General features: G+C 36.8%; 1 protein-coding gene across 1 annotated transcript in view; it reads right to left on the reverse strand.

Annotated features, from left to right (window-relative positions):
* LOC134790181 (uncharacterized MFS-type transporter C09D4.1) overlaps nucleotides 1-12113 on the reverse strand; it is a 55488-nt gene extending 43375 nt beyond the window's left edge. Inside the window, exon 1 of the mRNA XM_063761001.1 lies at nucleotides 11574-12113. Within this exon, the coding sequence (XP_063617071.1) occupies nucleotides 11574-11879 (306 nt within the window). The 5' untranslated portion in view covers nucleotides 11880-12113. The remainder of the gene's footprint in view (nucleotides 1-11573) is intronic.
* Between the last annotated feature and the right edge of the window lie 1262 nt (nucleotides 12114-13375).

Here is a 13375-nt window from a genome sequence, read left to right on the forward strand (position 1 = left end):
GATTTCGTTAGAATTTGGCATGGAGATAGTTTTAGTCCCTGGGAAAGACATAGGATAGTTTTTACGTCGGAAATCATCCCTAATATCCCTATTAAACATACTTATTCTCAAATTGAATGATTGCCAATAGACTTCATCCAGGCGCTATACTTACTCTAGCTGCTATTACTTATTCCACGCTGACGAAATCGCGGGCCAAAGCTAGTATTAAATAAATCCTAATTTGTCATTTTTGTTTGTAATAAGGAAACAGCCTCCTAGCCTAGTCGGTAGTGACCCTGCATACGAAGCAGGGTCCCGGGTTCGAGTTCTTATTTGTGTAATGAGGTATTTACTTCTGCGGCACGGATAGATTGGGTAAGGGGGTCAAAATTATTGAGGTTGTAGTATTTTTTGCCCTCAAAAAATGTGACGGAGTGGAGCTTTTTGTATGGGGTGAAATTTAGTTTTTAATGTTTCTCAAGAAAATTATAATCTACAGCTAAATAGACTTGCTCAACTTTTTCATTTAGGTATTTGATAAAAGACAAAAATAGACGCGTGACAGAGTGGTCAGAAACAAGACAAAGAAACGAATATTGACCCAAGTACATAAATACACATACGGGACACATGATTATTTTTACACCAGTGATAAAAACTGAACTTTCTGTATGTAGTTTGGCTATAGTCCGGGATAAGTGGGCGTAACGATAACGGCAGGTGGGATTCCGGTGATTTGCCGGATAACGAGGGACACGCGGAAGAAGGGACGTTTTGATACAAGTATAGGTACAGACTATATATGTATACCTAGTAGGTACATACACAGAAATAAAAAGATTGTATTATACACAACGAGATGGTTTCCAAGCGCCAAAGTGTTCGGCTATATATTTTCAGAATATGTAATCTAATCAGTAATCTGTTTACATTAGCAAAATGTTAGAACCTCTAGTGTACATTTCATTCGCTAGCATGACGGACGTACGCGTTCGCGTTAAAGGGGCCCACTGATTAACAGTCCGCCGGACGGTATCGGCCTGTCAGTTAGAACAAAATTTTGACAGTTCCGAACAACTGACAGGCCGATACCGTCCGGCGGACTGTTAATCAGTGGGCCCCTTATGTCTCATTTTATAGGGCATTTTGAACAGCGCACCAAGCGGGACGTTTGGGAAACTCAACATCCCATACAAAATGAGATTAACGCAAACACGTACGACACATCACGTTATCGAATTAATTTTAAACTAGGGGTACTGTTTACCAATGTCAATAAATCATTTTCGACTTTAACTGCACATAAAAGAACCTTAACATAACTCATTAATGTCGAGAGCAAGAGGCCTATTCGAACTTTCAAAAACCTCACTTTATTTTTATTTATGACTTATAAACTGAGAGGTCATCAGTATATTATAAGCTGGTTTCTCGCAGGTCCTACAATCGCTAGTTTGGGGCGGCCCTTGCCCCGGAACATCTTTTGTATTGCATTTTTGATATGTTTATGTGACTGAATTTATCAAAAAAAAAGGGTTTAAGTCCAATAAGGTTGCTGACTGTATATAAAATAACCTACATACATACCTAAAGAGGTGTTCCATTTTAACAAGAACCTATTATTTTTTTGGACCGGGTAAAATGGCGTGCTCTTGTATTGGAGACCAAGACTCATTTTGGGTCATCGCGCCAAACTAGTAAGTAGTAGGTAAGTATTCTTTTTTCACCGAATAAATAATAAATTATCAATAACATACCAATATCAGATTATTAAAGCTCAAATTCGCCTCCAGGCTGGCATATTAGTATCGGTTAGTACCTCGCCGCGCTAACACACAACATTAATTTAGAGAGTAGAACATATTTACGATTCCAACTCAATATACGAGCCGATATATGGGTCGTTAAATCGAAAAGGTGGTAAATCCAACCTCAAACCATCGTTACATCCGTACATTTAAAAAAAGGGCTCATTTAGACAGTGCGAGAACTCGCATGCGAGTTTTATTACCTTGCGGTTTTTGATCAGTCGGTTGAATTGGACGTACCTACAACAGTTCGCAATATAGGTAATAACTAAAAACGCATGTGAGTTCGCGCGCCGTCTAAATCAGCCCTTGGAACGTACGATGTTATTATCATGCCGCGATCAGAAAGGGATTAGAAATAACAGATTTCCATACACGTACGTCAAAATCAATATGGATTGACAGCTATCTCAATCCCTTTCTAATCGCGATTCAGTAATACTTCTGATTTACCGACGTTTTCTACATTAATATAAGGTTTTAACAGAAGTAAAAAGTAAACATATAGATATAGGCACTATAGTTAGGTTGTTATTAATATTGTTACGTCAACTCCTCTACTTCAAATTTATACTAATAATATATATTTAATGTCGTGTAATTATACACCAAGAAGTCTAAGAACTAGATTCAAATAAATCCGATTCGTAAAAAGGGTGGAATTTTTTCGACTGTGAATGTATGAGAATTGAAAGGGGGAAATTTAAGGGGCGGGAAAAACGGCACCATTTTGAGCACCACTGCAAGAATGAGAACTCAAACTGCGGTCTTATAAATTATGCTTACTATATGCACAGTTCTAGAGATCCTGGTCTATGCATGATTAATTACGGTGTACAAGTAGATCATGTGATCTACGAATGACTGGATATTTCAGATTACTTAGTAACCTACTACACTAATATGAGTTATAGGTATACTTAGAAACGTAAAGATTACATACGATAAACCTGTTTACAATAATTCTTTACATTCTTATGTTTACGTGAGTTAATCTGTAGGAATGATCACAAAGTAATAAGCGGAGGTAATTAACTACGTGTTTTATTGTTTCTGTCTTATTGTGTCCACAGATCTACAATGTATAATATTTCCTGTCAAATCATTGAGATATTATAATTATAGAGAACCCATAACAATGAAATTGTCGCAATCGCAACCTGTACCACGCGAACAAAACGTCGTAAGCGCCGTAGAATTTATGGCGCATACGCGTTTAGGTCGCGAGACTCACGCTCCGCTTTTATTATGTTGTCAAAACAACATCAACTCATGGCTCAAAATACTGGTTCTGTGTGCCGGTTCTATACGTTAGTAATAATAGTTCAAATTGTCAAATATATATACCTATGTAAAGCCTATGTAGGACTGTTGTCAAGTGTCATTATAATTATAATAAATTCAGATATAACTTTTGTAACAGTATATTCCAAGATATATTCACCCACCGTATCCCCTGAATACAGTTTTTTGTATTTTTAGTCTGCTAATTACATTTTGGTAAGTATATGTATTCAAGTGGCCGCTGACGGCCGCTAAGAAGCTCAAAAGTATAGTAATTTTCATTTGAAGTCTGCCTCTTTCACACTCAAGAAATGTTCATATACGTGGTCGCTTTTTCCTTTTGCACACTTCAATTGTGGCTTGGTGCATGATGCAATAAGGACCTTTTTATCAGAATTTCTGTTGGAATTTCAGATGGAAAGGACGTTATTGTAATTGAAGCATACGGACCTTTCTGAGATGGAAAGCCATAATTATCTTTAAACGTAAGTGTCATTCTAGATAATCTAGATCAGTGGAGTAAACTATATGGATTAGCTATGCCAGTGTCAAATGTGACGTTTCTCCAAACAAAAACGTCACTTTTGACACTGACACATCTAATCCATATCGTTTCTAGAACTATTAATTGACGTATCTTAAAGTTTGAATCGGGTAGAGATTCGAGTAAAGACATAGATTAAGCATGAATCATCGACTTAATTGTATAAATACCTAATCCTAAACTGTTTACAAACACTTACTAAGAAAGTTATCATAATGTAAACAGATTCTAAGAAACATTCGTAAACAAATCCCTTGATAAATGACGTCATCATACGTAGTCAGTCGTCGTTAACATGAAACGTTGGGAGGGGGGAAAAACATGTCCCGGCGGTGTCGGGAAATAAATCGGCCATCTTTGACTTTGAAAAGTAATACTCGCTGGCTAGTAGGTACTGTAAACGTGCCTATGCCCAACATTCCCAACATTGCCTGACTTGAAAAAAATCGGTCAAGTGCGAGTCGGACTCGCCCACCGAGGGTTCCGTACCCAAAGGGTAAAAACGGGACCCTATTACTAAGACTCCATTGTCCGTCCGTCTGTCTGTCGGTCTGTTTGTCATCAGGCTATACCTATCTCATGAACCGTGATAGCTAGATAGTAAAAATTTTCACAGATGATGTATTTCTGTTGCCGCTATAACAACAAATAGGTACTAAAAAGTACGGAATCCTCGGTGGGCGAGTCCGACTCACACTTGTCCGGTTTTTTTAGTATTGTTTGTTATAAATAGCGGCCACAGAAATACATCATCTATGAAAATTTCAACTGTCTAGCTATCACTATCCATGAGATACAGCCTGGTGACAGACAGACGGCCAGACGGACAGACGGACAGACGGACAGACGGACAGACGGACAGTGGAGTCTTAGTAATAGGGTCCCGTTTTTACCCTTTGGGTACGGAACCCTAAAAAGTGATTCTTCGCAGAAATGCTTTTTCGACAATTTGATGCTGACTTGAGTTGTGTGTGTGAGAACACATAACTCTCTACTTAAGGTCAACCGGGATAAATGCGTCACTGGAGGTAAATGCGTCACTGGAGGTAAATGCGTCACTGGAGGTAAATGCGTGATTTAAAGATTTCTTCTAAACGAAACATTTTATAGAACTATTGCAACCCTCTCTGTTCGAAGGGTGATGCTCGGGTGATGCTCATTGAACTTTTAAGACGAAACAGGAGCTGAGTTTTAAATATTTTAGGTAAATATACCCGTCTCGCTAACGGAAGCGGCACCTAAAAGTAGTGCGATAAGGACAAGGCGAAAAATCCTGCGTAAAAATCTCAAAAATCGAGGTTTCGTACTCCTCTGTTTCCTCCTCCAAAACTTAACCAATCGTAACCAAATTTGGAAATCTAAATGATTGTGAAATTATCTGTGTCGGACCGTTTTGATTTTTTGGCCAATTGATATCAGTTTTGAATGCCACGCCTCTCATTGCGGCATAGTCAATTAGGCCATTTTGGCCATTTTTGAAGGGCTCTAGCGCCTTAAAAAACAAAAATATCAAAAAAAGCAAAACGGTCCGACACAGATATTGACAATATTAATCTGTGTTGAAAAAGTCATTGCTCTAGCTTCAAAAACCACGGAGAAAACGAGGAGTACGTTTGTATGGAGAAATGACCACTCCCGTTGGCTCTTAATGCAGACGGCTAAGATAATTATAATAAGACCTTTAAACTAGCAATTCTTGTTTATTTATATATGTATAGTTACATATATTTCGGGGATCTCGGAAACGGCTCTAACGATGAGTGTATAGATCTTTCCCCCAAAATCGTTAATGCCGCGGGCCGCGTAGCAAATTTTCCATTCGCATTTTTTCCCACCCGAATTTCTACCCATAGATACCGTTTTTTTGTCATTCGCTTGTTTCTCTATTCTCAAATTATCGCAACATATTTATTTATTACGCTATAATTTTCTTATAATTAATACTTTCCAAGTCGTTTTTTTCGCATTCTTTTTATTTCTAAGGCGATAATATTACCATGTGGTCCCACCGCACTGTTTCTTTTCAAAACACATTTAGTTCACAACTTAGCTAGACGGAGCCCCGCGAACTCCTATTTCTGGGCGGTTTGCCCTTCGGGCATCTGAAGCTACCTAACGAACCTAACCTACCTAACCTATTAATTTAGTGTGAGGTCCATGAAAACATTACACTTTGGGGAAAAAAGTGTAGGTAGGTTAGGTTCGTTAGGTAGCTTCAGATGCCCGAAGGGCAAACCGCCCAGAAATAGGAGTTCGCGGGGCTCCGTCTAGCTAAGTTGTGAACTAAATGTTTTTTGAAAAGAAACAGTGCGGTGGGACCACATGGTAATATTATCGCCTTAGAAATAAAAAGAATGCGAAAAAAACGACTTGGAAAGTATTAATTATAAGAAAATTATAGCGTAATAAATAAATATGTTGCGATAATTTGAGAATAGAGAAACAAGCGAATGACAAAAAAACGGTATCTATGGGTAGAAATTCGGGTGGGAAAAAATGCGAATGGAAAATTTGCTACGCGGAATCAACGATTTTGGGGAAAAAGTCTATACACTCCTAACGATTTCAATGAAATTTGCTATATGGGGGTTTTTGGGGGCGATAAATCGATCTATAGCTGGTCAAGCAGATCTTGTCAGTAGAAAAAGGTGCGAAATTCAAATTTTCTATGGGACGATATGCCTTCGCGCCTACATTTTTCAAATTTGCCGCCTTTTTCTACTGACAAGATCTGCTTGACCAAGTATAGCTAGGTTTTTCCTCTAGGAAAACGCGTTTTTTTGAGTTTTTATATGGTTTCCGAGCATAGATATAATCAATATCTCGGTCTCCCAGATATTGATTATAATATGTTGCGTTCCGAAGATAACTTCAAAAGACGCATTTACCCCGGTTGATCTTAGACCTTAACGCATTCATACAGTACCTACCTTTAAGCTAATTTATTCGCACCGTCTTGAATAGAACAAAGCGAGGAAGTGTATCATTATAAACTGCATAGATTCACAGCAATTTTACATTAAGATGACATCGCCACACTTTGTCCTTCCAAATAGCATGAGTACGTCTACCACCAGTTTTTACATTGACATAATGCTCACGTCTACGTAATTTACTTTCTGTACATCTCGCTTGCACTAATATGCGAGTACGAGCGAGATGCATAGAAAGTAAGTTACGTAGACGTGAGCGTATGTGTCAATGTTAAAACTGACGGTAGACGTACAGAAGTAGCATGGTCCGACTCTATAATGTTATTGAAACTCCAAGGGTAGGATGACACCTGTCATTTCAATACAATTAAACACATATTTTACAATAATCTTTTGTGCCGTGCATAACTCGGCTAAGAGTGTGGCGTACCGGCGACAGCGACGGGAAAAACTCGCCATTCATACACGTCACGTATTTACGTCTTCATAAAAAAAACTGTAATCGCTCAACAGCCACAGTTTACCATAAAACCGTGATATTAGACGGTTCAAATCGTTTTATGACGAATTATTATTTCTCTCGACATGCGCTCGTTGTCGGTTTGTGATAATTTACCCAGAAATTGAGCGTTTTCCGTATATACCTACGTATGTTAAAACAGAAGTAGTAGTCTGTTCGAGGTACGGAAAACGGTGAAAAATATAGATAATACTCCTAAAAATACGTGTGATACCTCATTAGATTCGTAATGATGTCTAGAAAAATATATTCGAAGCGTGTATTAGCACACAAAAAATTACAAAAGTTATTAACAAAAAAAGGGAGAAAAAAGTAGATATGTCTTATTTCCCAAATATCTCAAAAAGTATTAATATTTAAGAAACCAAAATTAATATTATAAAAGAGGAGGATATTTTCAATCAAACATTCCATACTTGCAGAACTGTATTTCCACTATATATACTTCTTTTTCAACGCTGAACACAGCCCTCCGCGCCTCATATTCGGGAAACGCGCGCGGCGTAAAAAAGCCATTACGTAACTAACATTAAATATAATTTTAAAGACATTAAATATTGATTGAAAAATTTAAAAAAAATATGGTGTATTTAAAACATGTGAACAAATGTACTACTTGTATAAATTTATCTTAAAGTAATTTTTTCAATGAGTTATGCAATTTTTTTTTTCTTTTTTATTTTTTTTATAATGGCTTTTTCACGCCGCGCGCGTTTCTCGAAAATGAGGGGCGGAGGGCTGTGTTCAGCGTTGAAAAAGAAGTATAAATAATGGAAATACGGTTCTGCAAGTATGGAATGTTTGATTGGAAATATCCTCCTCTTTTATAATATTTATTTTGGTTTCTTAAATATTAATACTTTTTGAGATATTTGGGAAATAAGACAAATCTACTTTTTTCTCCCTTTTTTTGTTAATAACTTTTGTAATTTTTTGTGTGCTAATACACGCTTCGAATAAATTTTTCTAGACATCATTACGAATCTAATGAGGTATCACACGTATTTTTAGGAGTATTATCTATATTTTTCACTGTTTTCCGTACCTCGAACAGATTATAGTATAGTAGGTAGGAAGGTATAAGTACGAGTATATGTTTAGATTAGATTAGGTACATACAATTTTTCCTTATTGTACGTTTTAGAGGAACATAAAAAAAATTGTTATGAGCTTATGCAATTGCTTGATTATTCATATGTTCGTAACATAGGTCTGGTTTTAGTTCTAATGAATTTTATGGCTCACTTAGACGGTGCGAGGACTCGCATGCGAGTTTCGTTACATTGCGGGTTTTGATCGGTCGGTTGAATTGGACTTAACCAACAGTTCGCGCGCCGTCTAAATCAGCCCTAAGGGTTCAAAAAAGTATTTTCGATACAAACTCAAGTGCCTGTGTCATATAAAATACAAAATGGTGTTACAAAAATGGTGCATCTAAAGGTGCAAAAGTGTTTTAACCATTATAGTGTTTAGTTTTTAGTAGAACTAGAGTTAGATCAAGAGAAGTCTGCAACGATTTTGATAGCACACGCAGTGCAAGTGTTATTTTAAACGTCAAACTTGTATGAAATTATGACGTATAAATAGCTCGTTGCAGACTTCTCTTGGTCTAACTCTAAACATGCTCTACTAAGAAATAAAAACGCTATAAAAGCTATGAAATAAAACTATTGAAACTATGAATCTAGTATTAAACTGGATTGGGCATGAGTGGTGGGGATAACTGACAGAACGGGATAGTCTTACGTATCTTTCAGTAGGAGTAGGTAGCAGAGAAAGCGCTATTATTGTTTGTCCTTATGACAGTCTCACATATTTTTTGTTCCCCATCATTTTTTTAGTATGGATAATGGTGGGCAACAAATAAATTCGACCAATCACAGTGTCGCATTTGCATATGTTTTGTCCCTCACGGAGGCACGCGTATACCACTTCTATACGATCCTACCTTCTATGATTGAAACGGATTAAACGTCGGGATGTAAAGGTGAACCAGGATCTATTGAGGGTGCGCCATGTTACGGAAATTTGTTGGTACTAATTTCTAGCAATGGCAACAATTTTAATAATAGACAACATCTACCCTCTATGATAGTTGTCAATATTGACAATGTAAACATTGCTTTGTCTAGTTTCGTGTGAATTATTATTAGACTGCAATAATCATGCCGAAAGTTTTAGATTTTACAGAGAAAAAAGTTGTAAATAGTGTATATAGTTATTTATTGGGAAAAAAACGTGCGGGAGAGAAATTTTTTCCATTAGAAAACATAACGAAATTAGCACCTGAATTGACGGGTAAGTTTCAAACTTATGGACAAATGTCACTATAGTCAGGTCGTCACGATTTGGTTGATGTCTTGTAATAATTTGATTTGTGTATTAGGTGTATCGCATGCATCGGTATCACGGATTGCTAGCGAAGGGCGTAAGGGCGGAATTAAACGACCAAACCTAAAAAAAAGAAAACAAAAAAAGAAAATAGATTTGGATGATTTTGATTTATGTGTCATACGTCGTAAAATTCACGAATTTTATAGCGTAAAAACCGAAGAAATATCCAAACATCAAACTTCGCTATTATTAAAGTTGTCGGAATAAAACAAAAATCATCTGCCAATTTCCATTGTCCCCACTATACAAATTGTTGATATATAAAATTCAAAACGAGCGCCCTCTTGACAATACTCCCAAAGTTCTGGTTTACCTATAGTATGAATTCAATATACGGGATATAATCCGTTTCAATAGTTTTAAAAAGATTCACGCATATTATGCACATTACCTCATGATAATTAGTAGTTAATAGTCAGTACTTAAGTAGGTACTCTACCAGGCCCCAATTTCACCACGGTGACAGGTGCGACAAATTGTAAAATCACTGTTGCTGACGTCACAGGCATCCATGGGCTACGGTTACCGCTTACCATCGGGCGGGCCGTATTCCTGTTTGCCACCATCATTGTATTATTTAAAAAAACTTTATTATATCGGAAAAAAACATATTTCTTTTGCGAAGTTTCTGACAATTGTCAAGATTTAGAAGAATTGTAGGTAATTATTGACAGGTAATGAGTTATATGTCGGAATTTCGTGACAATTGTAGTGTTTCTTGTGACAATTGTCATAAACTTAGCAAGAGAAATATCTGTTTTTTTTCCGATATAATAAAGTTTTTTTTAATAAAACAATGATGGTGGCAAACAGGAATACGGCCCGCCCGATGGTAAGCGGTAACCGTAGCCCATGGATGCCTGTGACGTCAGCAACAGTGATGTTTTACAATTGTCGCACCGTGGTGAAATTGGAGCCAGCTGTATGGTAGAGAATTGTTTATTCAACTTAGGCAATGTTTGGCATAATAGGCAAAGATGAGCAAGTACCTATACGGAGTTTGAACATGCATAGTATGAATGACAGGTCTTTAATGTAACCTATTATGTTCTAATGCCTCCGTTGGGATCGTAAAAGGCAAGATTGTTTTCATGACGCGGTGGCAATAAACTATAAAGTTGTCGTTAAGTAGTAGAGATTTTCAGTGCATTGTGTAGGTACCACAATGTTTAATAAATTTCTAAAGATAAAGATAAGATAAGATAAGATAATGCATTTTATCGAGTAAAAGCAATTTCTTAATCAAGTTATCATAGGGATAACAGGTTTTAGCAAATTTTAAAGTTGTCACGAAAATTAATATTTTTGGAGGTATTAATTAATAAGTAGACTTTTTAACAATATTTTTCATTTCTCATGCTTTGAAAGAGGGTCATTGTTGTTCTAAAAGGTGTGCAGAAAATGATACGTTTCTGCACTAAAGCATTTTAGGTTCCAAGTACGATTTAATTATTTTTTTTTACGATAAGCTATTGAAATTTGAGTATAAATGGATTTGTTATACAATTTTCATTCTGATATTTGACTCCCCATTCCATAAATGACGATACTTTGCCTAAATTGTTAATTGAAAGTACCCTCAAAATATACTATAAAAATGTATACTTAGTCATGTTTTAAAAAAACATGCATTTTACTTTCCTCGTATTCGAAATGAAAAGTAGTGTTTAACACGGGTGACAGGCATCATTTCAGCCTCGGACTATTGGCGCTCTCATGCACTGCGTTCGAGCGCCAAACTACCTCGGCAGAAATGAGTGCCTTTCATCCCTTGGTTACAATCTACTACTACACAACAAACGGCTAAATTGGCCGGTTTTTTTTTTGTTCATAATCGTACTTTTGGCTGATATTCTTGCGGAATATTTCCCGTCAAAGAATGTTTTTGATTGTTTGTTTACAATATTCGAACGTAACATTCAGTTTTTTTAATGATATTCATAGGTAAATCCTAGTCTGACAACTTGGTTATTTTTTTAAATATTTTAATGATCATCTAGACTATCTAGAGGGTGAATATTTATTTAAGATTTGATTTTTGAATTTAAACTAGTGTGTGTGTGTGAAAGTGAACTTATATTAGTAGGATTTACATTGTAGAAACTCACAGTTTTATCCAAAAGCCAGCTAGCCGGAAAGATCAGCGGAATGTAAGTAATCATGTAGATCATGGACGTCCAATACACGGTGATGCTGGAAACCTCATAATATTTCACCACGGCGTCCTGTATTATACTATACTGTATCCATTGAAAAGCATTGGAAGCCGAATAGAACACAAATATACCCAACATAAGATATCTGGAGGGGGATACTTTGTATTCAACTTTTTTAGAGGGGGACTCTAAATTCGCCCCTTTCTCATTAACGCCATCCATTACGCTGCCGCATACATCCATCTTAGTTTCACTCATTATTGTCGTAATTTGGCACCTTAGTTACAATTTATTGTCGCTTATAATGTAAATAAATAGATTTATTGTCGGTTCGCGCGTCTTTTGTTTTCAACGCGACGCGTGTTCAGCGCGGCGGTTGGCCGACGACTGATCTGTTTTCCTTTGCTCACGGGATTTCCTCACACGCTTCAATAATATGTATACACGTGTCTCCTTATTACAGTGTGTTAAGGTTCATGTTCGGTAAAACATTTGTGTTAACTGCGCGATTAATTCGCAAACCTTTTGTGAATGGTAAGTTTCCAAGTTAAACCACTATGACGTTGATATAAATATTATAGCGTGATTGAAGTAGGTAGATTAGCCAAACCTGTGATAACTCGGGGCACATTCTAGGGATTTGATATCGATAAAAAGATGTCGATATGTAAAACTTTATGACTTAAGGTACATTTCACTTTTTATGTATTTTTAGCAATAAATGAAGATGGATTACTCCATATTCTTCTTCTTCCTCGCGTTATCCCGGCATTTTGCCACGGCTCATGGGAACCTGGGGTCCGCTTGACAACTAATCCCATGATTTGACGTAGGCACTAGCTTTTACGAAAGCGACTGCCATCTGACCTTCCAACCCAGAGGGGAAACTAGGCCTTATTGGGATTAGTCCGGTTTCCTCACGATGTTTTCCTTCACCGAAAAGCGACTGGCAAATATCAAATGACATTTCGTACATAAGTTCCGAAAAACTCATTGGTACGAGCCGGGGTTCGAACCCGCGACCTCCGGTTTGAAAGTCGCACGCTCTTACCGCTAGGCCACCAGCGCTTTTTTTTTCTTTTTTTTTTTTTTTTTTGGATTTTGGATTACTCCATATTAAGAAATAATAAATAACGATATAAAATTATTAGAATAAAACATTTAGTGCCAATGTGGAAATACTGACCTAGCTTAAAAATAAAATAAATTCTTCGATAAAACACCTTTTTAGATTTTAAGAATCAATATACTTATTATAACATATTTATTTAATGATATATTTATTTTGTAGAACATTTAGATGTTGACAGTAACATCGATATTACTTATATTTAATTGTCGATAATATATTTCGCTACGTCACTTTAGTATTAAGTGCGCCGAGTTATCCCAGGTTTGTAGATTACAGTCTGCAACGATTTTGATAGCATACGCAGTGCAAGTGTTATTTTAAACGTCAAACTTCTATGAAATTATGACGTATAAATAACACTTGCACTCATCATCGCGTCGCATCATTAACGCGGCGGCTGCCATCACTGCAAGGAAGGTAGTAGGATCCTCCATCCGCATACTGTCCGACAGTAGAGCAGTCTTAATGGCCCTAAAAAGCCATATAGTCACATCCAAACTTATACACGAATGCCACGAACGACTAATGGAGGTATGTCAGAACAATAAGATCACCTTACAATGGATCAAAGGACACAGTGGATCCCGAAGTAACGACGCCGCGGACGAGCTCGCCAGACAAG

The sequence above is a fragment of the Cydia splendana genome, chromosome 4 (genome assembly GCF_910591565.1).
Source record: "Cydia splendana chromosome 4, ilCydSple1.2, whole genome shotgun sequence".
Classification (NCBI taxonomy): Eukaryota; Metazoa; Arthropoda; class Insecta; order Lepidoptera; family Tortricidae; genus Cydia; species Cydia splendana.